The following is a 14311-nucleotide window of genomic DNA, read 5'->3' as shown; positions in this document are numbered from 1 at the left end:
TGGTCTCTCTTGGTGCATTCACAAGCAGAAACTAAACTGGATGGAGACTCAATAAATGTTGTTATGGCTGCTCTGCATTGTAATCACAGATTGAACACAACACTTGAATGATCAAAGGGTCAAACAGAATCAGCGCAATAGAAAAACAATCAGGTCCAGTATTGTGAGGGTACAATATTTCAGGATATAATCATGAATTTGCACAATATTTCATCAAATGAGAGTGTTCAAATATTAACCGGCTTTCAAATGAATAAATCAGGACCTTTACAGGTTATTTCCAACGGGTGATATCTGACATATTACTGATGCATCTTTTATGATCTTCACTTTCATCAGGGTGGTGAGATTTTGGTCGCAGCGTTATCTCTGTGAAAGAGACATCTGGCTCCCATATGGGCTTTGTTGTCTTTCTGCAGCACAAAGCATATTTTAAAAAGCAAGCAAAAATGGCACAGCACTTTTGCTTGTTTTTGCACATCTGCTTTACAAAGAAATCTGTCAACACATCCACTGCTGCACACAAAAGTACACAGCATTCAAAGAGGAGCATTTTTTTTTATTTCTGCCTTTATTAAACATTGTAGAAAATAATTTGGACATGTGTTGTACTCACTCTGCTACAAAAGTGTTTCAAAATACAGAACAATTTGACGAAGATCCAATTAAGTCTAATCAGACTGATTTTATGTAGCCCACTTGTTTTTATGCCCATCCAAAGCTGTCTATTGTTGTGTTGCTGTTGTCCTGTTGAACCTCCTGAAAACTGACAGGTGGCAGTGGAAATGGAATAGCATGGCGGAAGACTGTATACTAATCAAAACACAGAAAAAAAGACATCAATGTAAACACAGCAGCCAATAAAGGTTTTGCATATTAATATAGGTTGTGAATGTTTCCTTAAATACCTCTGGGAATTCAAAATGCATATCCACGCTGTCTGCTGAGGTGACAATAACTGATGCAGACACCTCCTGCTTGGTATTTCCCTTAACTTGTTGGGTGAAACCGAGAAGCAGAGCCATGCCGGGGACGTAGCGTTCAATTCTGGGAGGGACACAAAATAAATTAATGAAAGTATTTTAACAACACTTGCCAGTATGTGTCATAATTGTAAAACACAGAACATGTTCCCATTGTGCTCTGTAAAGAAAAGTAAGTAAACCAAGTTCCTCTATCCTCCTTCATCATCCTCAGATTTAAATCTTCCTCGTACAAACGTCCCCTTTATTCCACTAAGGCTCACCTTTTGCCGATCTCTGCCATGTTTCCTGGGACCTTGGTCCAGTGTATCTTGGCCTTGAGAGTTGGTTTGGAGCCAGGCAGGGTGGCTGTTGCAGCTGTCATTGACATTTCATAGGATTGACATTCAGCTCCCCATCTAACGTGTGCCTACACCAAACACAACAGATCAATCATGAAGGGAGTCTCTGCAAACAAGAGACTTGGTTGCAGCCTACTGTAACTCTTATGATACCTCAAACGGACCATCAGTGGTATGGTTGAACATAGGATTTAACAAACAGTGTATTTGTAGCAAGTGCATATGTTTCCATGTGTCAGGCAGGTAAGAGGAACCTTCACACACTTAAAGTACAGAAGTTTTTCATATTCTAAACGTGAGAATTGATGGCTTTATTTGTCCAGTTTAAGAAAGGGCAATAAATAGTCATGGCTGCTGGATGTAGTTGGTTCAAATGTTTTGAACAGGTTTTAAAGGATAAGGTTAGCAATCAACTATGATTGTATAATGTTGTCTTCTCGTGGAATTTGCTGATAATAGCAAAATGTAAGGATTAGTACGGAGCCCCTAAAAAAAAAAACAAAGAGAGAAAAAAAAGTTAGGATAACGGGTTTGTATCTCGTGCGCACGAAAACGTTTTGCGTGCGCACGATATACTAACTCGTGAGCACGAGATACTTTCTCGTGAGCACTAGAAACAAACCCGTTATCCTGACTTTTCTTTTTTCTTTTTGAGAAAGTTACCAGTGGAGGAGGAAGTGGAGCGCACAGGAGACAACAATTTCATTGCAGACTATTATGTTTACGTGGGGAAATGACAGTGCATACACTATTTGAGATATATTTCATACTCAGACTTCACTTTAAGGATATTTCGGTCAGGGGTTCGAAATACAGTATATTTCAAATAATGTATGCAGTGTCATTTCCCCACGTAAACATAACAGTCTGCAATGAAATGGTTGTCTCCTGTGTGTTCCACTTCCTCCTTGGTAACTTTCTCAAAAAAAAAAAATAAAGTCAGGAAAACGGGTTAGTTTCTCGTGCGCACGAGAAACTAACCCGTTTTCCTGACTTTATTTTTTCCCTCATATTTGTCTCTTAAACCGTTATCCCGACATTTTTTTTTTTCTCTCTTTTTTTTTTTTCCATGTCCCTTTAGGGGCTCCGTAGATTAGACATCATTTTTTAAACTTTTGTTATTTTATACCGTCAGATAATAATTGTAATCAATATTGTGTGTTCAGTATCTACCTTTGCCTCAACCTTGGCAGTAACAGAGGTGTCCACGCACATCTTCCAGTTGGTGTCCCCCCCGACCTGGGACATAATCAGCTGGGCGCTCTGGGTAACGTTTGCTTTGGGGGTGTAGTAGAAGGCAGCATCGTACCCCTCTGGCTTCTGGTTGCCACTCATGGCGAAGGCTTTGATAATGTACACAGCTTCAGGTGTTGAGTTAGAGGCCTGTTAAACAAGAAAGAAAGCAGTCCAGTGCATCATGTCGAATAAATGCAGAATATTTATCATCTTGTGTCATGTGTGGACTAGCGAAATTAAACAAAACAACTATAACTTTTTATGAGTTTTTGAATGCAGACAAGTAACTGCAGTCTTATCATGGACCACTTTGTGTTGTGGTGAAGCTATCATGAATCCTTAGCACAGGTGAAACATGTGACATGATGACACTGCTCATCGCCTATTTTTAGGGTGGATCTCTGTGGAGCATGTTTAGCATACTTCCATTACCTGGTCAGAAGCCCTGAGATCAAATCCTCTTTCACTTGAGGCTGAATCAGAGGAGAGATATACTCTCTGGGCAGCTTCCTGTAAACTCAATCAAGAAACAGAAGAATGGGAATGGATAAAACACCAGAGCAGGTGCACAGATAATAACATTGCACAGGTAGCCAAATACCTTGGAAAGCCTCCTCAGCGTCTCCATCAGTTGGCGCGTGCTCGCTGGGGGTCTGCTAGGGCCGGCATCAACCTCAAAGTGGATCTTGTCAACAGCTTTGATTGCCTGAGCTGATAAAAAGTGCACAGGCTACATCAACACAGGGTTAAAAGAGGGTAATGTATAGAGGTGACACAATGACATGAACACCTGTACAATCGAAATAAATGCTTTGTCTGATAAAGCTTTAAAAACTCTGATAATAATGCAAAAAAAATAAAAAATAATAATAAAACAAGAATTAAACAAGCAATGTGCAAGACCCACAATCATTCAACGAGGTTACAGTGTTGTGAAGACGTCTTTGTGGCTTTTTGCAGTGGTTTAAGGAATATATAACATGCTATCAAAGCGTGCAGAGAAAATATAGCCACAGTAAACACATAAATGGCTAATGTACACATTGACATTTTTAAATACCAGTCGTATTGTGACTGGATCTGTTAGATTGATAAGATACAACAACATAAACCTTTATTGATCTCTATAGTGAAATCCAAGTCTCATAGCAGAAACAGTAAAAGATAAATGGATGTTGCTTTCAAAGGTTTTTCCTTTCTTTGGAGCAAGTGGCTCAGAGTGACACACTGCAGCTTTAAAGCGGATACTATTTAAACTCTGAAATCTTGTTTTTGCTGAACTCCAATGTTTAACTCGCTGCAGTAAAGTCAAAGCTTATTCGAGGTGTATTTTCTCTCATGTAAGTTGAGCATCGTGTCCCCTAAAACTGCAAAATATTTGTTAAGTTCTTCTATGTACGTCTGTGATGTATTTTGATTGCGCAGTCCTGTGTGGTGTAATGTGCGTACCTGGGATTACTTTGAGTGCTATGCGGGTGTATCCCAGGAAATAGTACAGGGGGTATTCATCATGATAATAATCTCTCCTGAACTCAGACTCCACACACACTCCAGCTCCATAGATGTTACTCTCAGCACACACTTTGGTTTTTGGATACCAGCTGTTTCTTGTTGAGACCTGTTCGATTGGATGAAAAGATATTAATCTGTTTTGAGTTCTGTGAATCTTAATGAGTTTATCTCTAACAGTAATACAATTGTGGGGCCCATCCGGACCACCTCATCATTGGAGTCAATGGCGTTGGGCATCATTGGAGTAATTTTAGCCAAAGCTAGATCTTCAATGTTCCTGGAGACTGCATACACATTATAGCTGTTGGTTTAAAGGGAAAATAAGGATTGTTACATTTATGCAAATTGGCTGATTTGTGATTAGCATGTATACAACTCAATCTATAGCAAAAAGCACTATCCATAGAAGATGTATTTGATTTAAATTCATAGTGTCATGGTTTGATTTAGTTACATTTTGATTTAATCCAGTATTTAAAGCTATTTAAAATGAAAAAAGTAAAACAAAACAATAAAACTCATATATTTCAACATAAAAAAGTGTATTATTGTTTGAAGACTGTTTTTGTCATAATTCCCTCCCCCGCACCCTCTGTTAAATATTGCTGTGAAAACAGCATTCTTTTGCTTTTTTTTCCAAAACCAAAAAATATATATAGACAACAATTCAACACATTGTGGTATTTTTATACATTTGCTTGGCCCAATACAAATGTTTACTGAGTAGAGCTTGTTCTACCTGTATTCCTGGCCGATTTCAATATATATTTGTGTTTTTGTTAAGTGTAACATTATGAAAAAAAAACAAAGACTGAGTCCCCTGGACATGTCGATAGTGCGTTTACAGAATAAATCATCCCATAAATGTATGTGTGTGTCATAGTTTCCTATGATGTTATGCTTGATGTAACAGTAACACCTACGTGACTGAAAAGAGTTCGACCTCTTTTTTGCATGAAGGGAAGTCAAGTTCGAACTTTCTTTCTCTGACATTGATCTTAGCAGAAAAGTTCCACGGGATAGCAACTTGAGTCTTGCTCTTGAACTCAGTTCCACACTGGAACAGCTCTGTGTTGATCCCATAGAAAACCCAAAAGTCCTTTGTGAAACTAAAAAAAGAGGTTAATTCAGAATGTGTTATTTCACACAACAAACATAATTCGATTGTAGGCTCCTGTGACCATTTTGAAACATTATTGAAGTGTTAATTTAAATAAAATAAAGATTTAATATTTACCCAATAAAACCATCAGTCTCCAGTGAAATGTCTGAACTCAAAAGCTGTTCAACACTTAGGGTCAGTGGTGGATTTACTGCAGCTTTGGCTACACAAAACATTTTATTTAGTCATTTATCAGTACTATGTTGACTTGTAATGTGGTCCTGTATGTAGTATATGACTTCTCACCATTAACAGTGATTCCATTGATGGTTTCATAGTATTTGCTAATCTCCAGTGGGAGACCCAGGGTGGTAGCTTGGAAATAGCGAACCTCAAAGATTAAGAATGGCTTTGTGCGATGCCATGTCACTCCTTTCTGCAGATCCGCCATGGAAGCCCACAGAAAGCTCCCTTTGCCTCCAAACGGTCTGACAGCCTGCATGTAGGGTCACATGAGAGCAGCATGTAAATGGTGAACACATGGGGCTTTTGTTGACCAAGTCTACTACAAATCTCAATCAAACTCTCACATTGATGATGATCCGAATAATTTCTTTGTCAATGTCAGCAAAGAACCACTCTTGTCCGGAAGCGCGTGCAAAGGCAGAAAGGACCGGCTTGTCATTTGGCATAATTTCCCAGTTTTGAAGCTGAAAATGATAAAAACACAATAACAAGCACAATGGTTAACCAAACAAATAAAGCTACAGTAACTGTGCTGCCTTTAAGTGTCATATTGATATACTCACCACACTGTAAAGAGCCTGGAAGTCATCTAAACCAAGATCTCCTTTAAAGCTTTGTTGAAAGTTTCCGAACAGATCCTTAAGTCCGTCAGCATGGATACCCATCTGCAGCATGGACAACAAAAGTTGGTATTCATGATTGGGAAGGTGCGTTTATCTTTAATGAGAATTTCAAACTATTGCGCCGTACCTCCAGGAGCTGCAGGATTCTACCAATGAAGTAAAACTTTCCTTTCATCATGATTTCAGTAGGAAAGATGTTTGTAGCACTTTTCAGCATGAAGACTTCTGTGGCTGTACCAATGAGGAAATCATCTGTTTTGGTGGAGAAAAAAACAAGTTGTCATGCAACGGTTTCACAGAAGTGACTGTTGTCTGTAGTGTTTAAAAACGTGTGTCATAATGGATCCCTTGTCATTTAACTGCAATACCAAATCTACCTATGGGTACAAATAAATAACCTGAACCTGAACCTAATCTGTATTCGAGCATACCATTAAACCAGTCCATGCGCATTGCTTTGCTGTAGTGATAGCTGAGACGACCATATTTAGGGGCCAGGATTTTCCTTGCTATGTTGCAGGCTGTTGAGCTATTGTAGAGAACACAAAGGTAAAACAATTTAAAACAAGAGAACATTGAAATTGATTGAACAACATCTGTTCATTGCTGCTTTGTTTTGCTCACAGGAACTGGTTGTTTGGAGTACTGGATCTGGCAAGGCTGCTCAGGTAGGAGTATGTAAAACTGACAACATGGTAGTCTTTTTCCTCCTGCAGATGCATAGTCACTATGGACACCAGAGCCATTGATGGTTTGGTGTCAAACAGGATCATGAAGGCCAGCATGCGTATCTCTGCGGGAAGGGTCTTCTGCAGGAACAGGCTCATGGTGATGTCTTGGACCTGAAAACACAAGTATTTTAATGATCTGGAGTCCAGAAGACAGCACATTCAACCATTCGCTGTTTTCAATTTCTGTTCTATTATATAAACTAACAATGAACCTTAAAAAGTCAGATTCACTGTGAATGCTGTTGATGTAAGAGTGGAGAAGATTATGTACCTCCACAATGACAATAGCATGAATCAGACGTGCAATTTCACATGATTTGAAGAATGAAGAACATTTGCCATGCTTTCCAGGAATAGAATAGAGTTAATTGTGAATGGACTGCATTTTTAAAGCACTTTTCCAGTCTTAGCGACCACTCAATGTGCTTATGAACACATGGCAGCACTCACCCATATTCATACAGAGGCATAGGCTTCCATACAAAGTGCAATCAACATACATTCACACACCATTGAATGTGTGCCATGCCATTGTGAGCAATTTGGCATTCAGTATCTTTCCAATTGCTTGATGTCAACTTTACCGCCTGAGCTACGTGTTATTGTTAATCTGCATTCGTCCTTATCAGACAATGACATTTTCCACTTGACTATGGTGGTCAGATTATTCAATTACCATAAATATGATTTATATAAAAACCTTGCCTAGAGACGGAGGTGGGAAGAGTACAAATACTTTGTTACTGTACTTAAGTACATTTTTCTGGTATCAGTACTTTACTCCACTAGTTATTTTTCTGACGACTTTTTACTTTTACTTCTTACATTTTTAAAACAAATACCTGTACTTTCTACTTCTTACATTTTCAAAACAGGTTTGGTGGCGTGATCATTATTATTTGGAGTCATTGCCTTGATTTTAACACAATCCTTGTATCCATCATTTCCTGGTCTTCTCTAAAGAAGAGGGACCACTGAAAACGTTGTCATGTTGCCGTTGTTCAGCATCAAAACATTCATTAGCTAACAATGACATGATTGTTCTATTAATATAAAGGGAGGTCAGTTACTCTTTAAAACAGATGGTAGTTATAGGTACTTTTTACTTAAGTACATTTCGAAGCCCATACTTCTTTACTTTTACTTGAGTACAAAAGTTTAGTCAGTACTTCTACTTTTACCAGAGTATTTTTAAACACGAGTATCTGTACTTCTACTTGAGTAAAGTGTGTGTGTACTTGTACTGCCTAGAGATATGATGAATGAGAACATTTTTCTTTCATTCCTGCGTGGTATGAATAGTTACACTTTGAGGGTCTCTGGCAGCTATGAGTCTCATGGACTGCACGGCAGCACTCCTCACTCGGGGGGGCAGATCCACAGGGTTCGCAGCCACTCCAGGGAGGAAACGCATGATGGTCTTAATGCTGCCGGGATGACCTGCGTTACCCAGAGCCTTCAGAGTGAGGACCATGTCCGCATCGTCGCCCTTCCTCAGACTTTCCACAGCCATGTCCAGCAGCGGCTAATACAGATGTTAAACAAATATGCAGACAGTTGTCACAAACACTTACTCATTACGTTTGGATTTTACACAAAGATAATTTGCTCAACTACTACACAGCAATCATTGTTCTCATCACGTACAAAATTAATTTGTGGCACAAAGTGATTAATTCCTCTGTTTGATTACCTGAACAGCAGCAACAGGACAGGGTGTGTAATAGTTACAGTGCTTGTACACCAGAGAGCCGTAGGAGAGCACCACGGTGTGCCACAGATAGATATTAGATTTACTAAAGGGCATGTTCAGGAACATCTGTGAAAAAGATACATTTTAACATTTTCATTGCATGGTATCATTCTCCAACATAATAATAATACTACATTTTATTTCTATAGCGCTTTTCTTGAACCCAACATGCAGACATATTAGTATTAACTCACTTTAGCCATCTCAACCAGATCAGGAATAGCCTGCAGATGATTCATGGACAGTAATAGGGTTTGCCAAGCTTCAACTGCAGAAATATCTGCAGCCTGGAACCTTGTTTGCAAGAACCTCAGGATTCGTGCATCGCTGACCTCAACCACCATGTCCAAAAACCAACGTCTAAAAATAAGTTAAAAAGGGCGAAAATTGATAAATGGTTAGATACTTAAGATTAGAATTATCCTTCAGATGAAATGATAAAAGTGTAAAGGACACGCTCACTTGTCAAATTTGATTGCACTTGTACAGGATGAAATAGAAGGTGTTGGTGACAACCTAAATCTCAATGAGCGAGAAAGTCTCTCTTTACCTCATCACTTTTCTGTCATCATGCTTTTTATAATAATAACCCACTCAGGGATAATGTGCCAAACTCAAGCCCTTCTGAACTAAGTAGAAGGAAGCTCTTCAATTAGATTGCCTTGGACTATATTTTGCTCACCATCCGATAATATTATAATCAAGAGCTTGGCAAATGCTTATTTATCTAGGAATTTCAAACCTTATAACCGGTTCACACTTCCAATACATCAAATACAGCAGCTTGGTCATTGGCCGTATGCAACTCAGATACCAAACATGGCCATTTTTTTTTATTGTAGTAGAGAAGGAAGTCAAATGACGTAATATAATAGCAACAAAGCGCTTAGGATGGCAGGTAGGTATGTCGTAAGTAAGATGACATGACACTTTATTGATGAAACAAAAATAATGTAGGGACATTTGGCCATGCAAAAGACACAAGTGACAGTGACGTCAATTTCAAACCCCCTCAAATGTGATGTGTCTGCTAACATGCCTTTCAAATTGGCCACCAAATAGATAAGTACTCACCTATGCTCTTCATTTCCAGCCAATTGCTTCCACATGAGTTCCAAGCCTTCATAAGGCGTCACTCGCAGGAGTTGATAGACCTTTATAGTGTCCTGAGAGGTAGTGCTGTCCACCTGGTAACGGTTAGCCTCCGCCAGATGCTTGATCATCTCTACAGCCTGTAGGGCGCCAACCCACAACATGATTACTTGATCAGTGTACGCAGCTCTAGAATAAGGTCTTCTGTGCAATAATTTATATATTTATCTATTTTCATTCCATTTTAGGAGTAATAGTAAATACTTTTTATTTCAGTAGATAAAAAAACATAATTATAATTAATAAGAATGAAACTGATCTAATTGAGGCTGTTATTCTATGTTTATTTTGATGAAACTTAGCATAGCCCGTGATTGGTGCCTCTTTTTGAATACATTTGATGAATGTTACATAGCAGCAGGATATCATAATTACCTTTGGGACTGGGTCATCCAGGTTTTGCATAATAATGGGGATATTAGCTTGGGCATTGACAAACTTGTAAACAAGGCTGCCCTTGCTTTCCATTGGCCCATATGTGACAGCTCTCGCTGTGTCAGTCACGCCTAGAAGCACCATTTCCTTCCTGCAGGAGAAGTTATATAAAACAGAACATGTATGGTAAACAAGCATTGTGGATGTGCGGGCGTGATGTTTAGATATTTGCGTGTCTTACGTGGCCTGCATTTTGAAACTGCCACCTTTCACGTTGAAGGGAGAGAAGTGTTGTTGCTCCTGGCCATGAGCCCTGGTAATGAGACCTCCCTCTGCTGTGGGTTTGACTGTGTACATGTATCTCAAGGTGGTAATGATAGACTCCCCTCTCTAGATTGTTGGGCACACACACAAAAAAGCACGGACTTAAAGGTCACCTATTATGCAAAATCCCCTTTCTCCTGTCTTTTGTACATAAACATGTGTCCCCTCTGCATTAAGAGATTCTGAAAGTTTAAGGAAAAAAGATTCGCTCACTTTTTGTCCTGATCCATTTATATAAAAACCTGTCTGAAAGTGAGCTGATCAGATTTTGGCCACTTTATGATGTCATAACGATTTTTTGGCTGGTGTAACCATTAGCCAATAGCCAACCAAGGTACCCCCCCCCCCCCTTATCACCTGAGTCTCCTCCTAGAGCGCTATTGTGTTCTTTTTATTAACCAAATATCTCTCAGAGGGGCGTGGGGAGTGGATGCTTATTTTCATCTAAGGTAACAGACACAGAATCAGCCCTTTTTAAACAGGGCTGAAACAGAGGGGATTATGGGATGCTACAATGCAGGATGTGTTTGGTATTTGGAGCCAAACACTTCAGAGACATGTTTTGTATATATCTGAGACCTATAATATATTGATGAAAAACAGTATAATAGGGGACCTTTAAGTCTGTCCATTTATAATAGTAGAATCAGATGCATTTGCAGTGAGACAAACAGACCAGTTTGGCGTCTTGGTCGAGCACAGCGGTAGCCATTCCTCTGTAGATGGCCGCTTTCTCCTTGCAGTTACTGACATCCACAACCTGAGTGATGTACATGTCCTTTGTGTTCACATCTTGTTCAGTTGCATAGTTACTCTGACACATGCCATGGATGCTAGCCTACAAGCAAAGGATAAATCAAACCAATCATTACGATATTTTCCTCTTTTATGACCTTTGCACTGATGCTGAGGTGCAGCGAGTAGTTTATCTGTCAGCAGTGAGTTACCTCTTCAAGCTCATAGATCTTCTGTGTTGTCTTCACAGTGACTTGGAACAAATCCAGGATCCCTCTCACGATGTTGACAATAATGTCAGGGATCTCAGCAGAGGTGCGGATGTCACTGACGTGCCCACCAACGTAGTTAAACATGATGGGTTTGACGAGCTGGGCAGCGATACGCTGGGTGAGCTTTGGGGAGGCGTTGAAACTGTTTTTCCGCAGGATGCCGTTGAATTCCTCGAAGACCAAATCTGAAACCTTTGAACCAGAGATGGAAAAGAGCGGGATAAATGCTTTGAATAGTCACACAAATGTGTAGATAATAATAAAGCGTTTTAACTCTTTATGTCAAATAAAACACAGGTGACACTCCTAATAAAACTAAAGTTGACAAGAACTGGCATCTGTTTGTACTATCTCAATAGATAGATAAAGCTATCTTTAATATAATTCTAATAAAGTTTAAATGCAGCATGTGTTTGACGGAAAGATGACAAAATGGTACTTGAAGGTGACTATTTATACATTATAAAAGATACATACATTGTTTCAAAACAGTTAAAGATAAAGATAAATGAAGAAATAGGAACGCTTTAACATATTAGGTGATATGCAAAGATTCCTACCTTTATCTAATGCCATTAGAAGTTATTTGGGGTGATTAGAGGCTGTACAATCTTACAACAATATTTTTTAAACACTTTTTAAAACTATTTTTCTTTTTGTATTTACTTGCACTATATTTTTCTGTTGATCTGTGTTATTGAGTTGCACTGTTGGAGAAGCCTGTGACCTAAGATTTTCATCGGCATAACTACACTGTAGCTATGTTCGTATGACAAAATAAAGAACCTTGAACCTTGAGGTATAATGACCTTAAAATAATGTATGATACCTAGATAAAAATAAATGAAAAAATGTTCACTACCAAATACTCTACAATATGAATCAGACATGAATTGAACTAATTAACAACTTAATATACCCTATAGGCCTATACTCAGTAACAGGTTTTATAAAGTATTTATACAACATTGAGAGATTTTGTGTTACTTCCTATTGTCACTCTTACCTGAAGGATGAATGTCTCTTGAGAAACACCAACAATCTTGATCTTGCACATCATTTTGATGCCAGACTCAGCGAGGTTTGGCTGGCCGAGTCCAAAGTGTACCATTCCTTCATATTTATACTCGTAGGTTTTCTTCGGGTTTAGACCGAGCTCTGGAAAATGTTTACATAACGAAATGTCACTTCACTTTTACTTTATGAATAGTACAAAAAAAGTTATGTTTAATTTGTAATGATGACTACAAGACTCACCAAAATGGACACTTTGGCTTGCTAAAAGAATAAAAGTCAGATATAGTCAGCATTAGAACCGTAAATACATTGCCAATGTTATTTATCTATGACCTAATCAAAACATTTAATTCAGGAGAAAAAATGTTAAATAAATTATTTCCAAATGGGTCCAAATATGTTGAAAAACAGACACAGTACATGTAACAAAACACATTAAATGCCATTAGATTCATAAGAACAGAACTACTTTGACTTAAAATGCAACTAAAACAGATGGCTGAAGTAAAACACTGTAAATGATACCTCACTCCATTTTAAAAGTCAATCTCTAAACAGATTAATAAATCACCGTGGACTGAATCGCAGATGTAAAACAACAATTTAATCAACCTCATTATTATGAGTAAGGTGCATGTTAATTAATTGAGATATCAAGTAAACTGTTATGAATGAATGAATACAAACTTACCGGCCAGCGCCACAATGCAACAAAGGAGGAGCACTCGCATGTTGAACCGGAGGAGTGGAAGCTATTATCTCAGATTTGTCTTTTATATTTACCGGCGTGGGATTTTATTGGGAAACTGTTCGTGAGCTTGTGATCAGGACAGAGGTTCGCTTTAGACGACTGAGGGATTTAAAGTAAACATATGCAGCAGAGCCAGGCTGACCTGTGACATGTCAGAGTGACACCAATGATATGTAAGAGATAACTGTCTAAATCAGGTTGTTGGTATAACAATAATAATAATGCATTTTACTCATATATTTAAGGCACATGTACAGGATAACATTCAAACAACAAAGTTAAAATATACAACAACGTTTGATTTGTGATTTGAACATAGATTGATGGTGCGGTGTTGAATGTGTTTTGATAGAGATCCAGAGAGAGGGGGCAGCTATCCCTTCATAAATGGTCAATTTAGACAACAATTAGTTATGTATAACCATTAGTTGTAACTTTATCAAGCCAAAAGGGATTTAAAATAGTTTTTAGGAGATCTTTCACATTAATTCCAATTCAAAATCAGCACATTTGGCAATCCAAATGTTTCACATGACCGAATTGTATTTTGAAAGGTAACTAAAGCTCTCAGGTAAATGAAGCGATAGAACGTGTGAAGTTCTGCATTTGCCACCGAGATGAAGATGAGGAGTACAAAGTTGCTTAAAATGAAAATATTCAAAGGAAGCATCTTGAATGTTCTCAGTATATCAGTAAATATACTCATTTACAATCTGCAGCAGCACTCAAAAGATAGCTGTTTTGAGCACAGTAATAAGAAGTATCAAAGTTAAAACCTCATTTTTAATTCCTCAGAAAGGAAGAAAACAAGTTTTCCACAGCTGAATGCAGGGAGAAAACCCTGTGGGATCTGCCTATATTCCCTGGGTGAGACCCAGCCGGTGGAGTGAGAACAGAGCAGATGCAGGCTGCTTTACTCTCTTACTTCTTGAATATCTGGAACAACTTCTGCTCCTAGAATGTATAGACTGTTCCCCGCCATCACAAAGCTCTCCTTCTGGGTGAAACAAAGTCAAACAGTGTGGTGAATCGCTGCTCTTCACACCAATTTCACAATCTGCCGCAGCCTAGAGGGCTCATCAAACAGCCCTGTTTATACAGTATGTGCAGTTTGAGTGATGACACTGAGCAGCAATGAACCCGAAAGGCTTAATTCAT

General features: G+C 38.6%; 1 protein-coding gene across 3 annotated transcripts; it reads right to left on the bottom strand.

Moving 5' to 3' along the window:
- Positions 1-538: 538 nt before the first annotated feature.
- vtg3 (vitellogenin 3, phosvitinless) lies at positions 539-13253 on the bottom strand. 3 transcript variants are annotated; one of them, XM_034229803.1, is made up of 27 exons: positions 13094-13253; positions 12643-12663; positions 12392-12543; positions 11326-11577; positions 11055-11216; positions 10296-10444; positions 10055-10205; positions 9602-9759; positions 8722-8887; positions 8468-8593; positions 8081-8299; positions 6668-6885; positions 6475-6572; positions 6171-6295; positions 5984-6085; positions 5765-5884; positions 5481-5670; positions 5310-5397; positions 4996-5181; positions 4256-4373; positions 4010-4178; positions 3162-3271; positions 2993-3070; positions 2498-2707; positions 1247-1392; positions 909-1047; positions 539-813 (listed from the first exon to the last, which is right to left on the bottom strand). In XM_034229803.1, the coding sequence occupies exons 1-27, from the start codon at positions 13131-13133 to the stop codon at positions 706-708; spliced, it is 3801 nt and encodes a 1266-aa protein (XP_034085694.1). In that variant the 5' UTR covers positions 13134-13253; the 3' UTR covers positions 539-705. The 3 variants fall into 3 exon arrangements, with proteins under 3 accessions (XP_034085694.1, XP_034085695.1, XP_034085697.1); XM_034229804.1 differs by having other exon boundaries at positions 4280-4373; XM_034229806.1 differs by lacking the exon at positions 2993-3070.
- Between the last annotated feature and the right edge of the window lie 1058 nt (positions 13254-14311).

This window comes from Gymnodraco acuticeps, unplaced genomic scaffold (assembly GCF_902827175.1).
Source record: "Gymnodraco acuticeps unplaced genomic scaffold, fGymAcu1.1, whole genome shotgun sequence".
NCBI lineage: Eukaryota > Metazoa > Chordata > Actinopteri > Perciformes > Bathydraconidae > Gymnodraco > Gymnodraco acuticeps.
The sequence above is the reverse complement of the archived record's forward strand: the minus strand, read 5'-3'. Positions and strand labels throughout refer to the sequence as shown.

Coding starts and splice junctions, on each gene's coding strand:
- vtg3 (XM_034229803.1), bottom strand. CDS start 13,133: ATGCGAGTGCTCCTCCTTTGTTGCATTGTGGCGCTGGCCG. Junction 8,888..9,601: donor GCTGGAAATGAAGAGCATAG/GTGAGTACTTAT, acceptor ACTTATTTTTAG/ACGTTGGTTTTTGGACATGG. Junction 6,886..8,080: donor CTGCCAGAGACCCTCAAAGT/GTAACTATTCAT, acceptor TTGTGTTTTCAG/GTCCAAGACATCACCATGAG.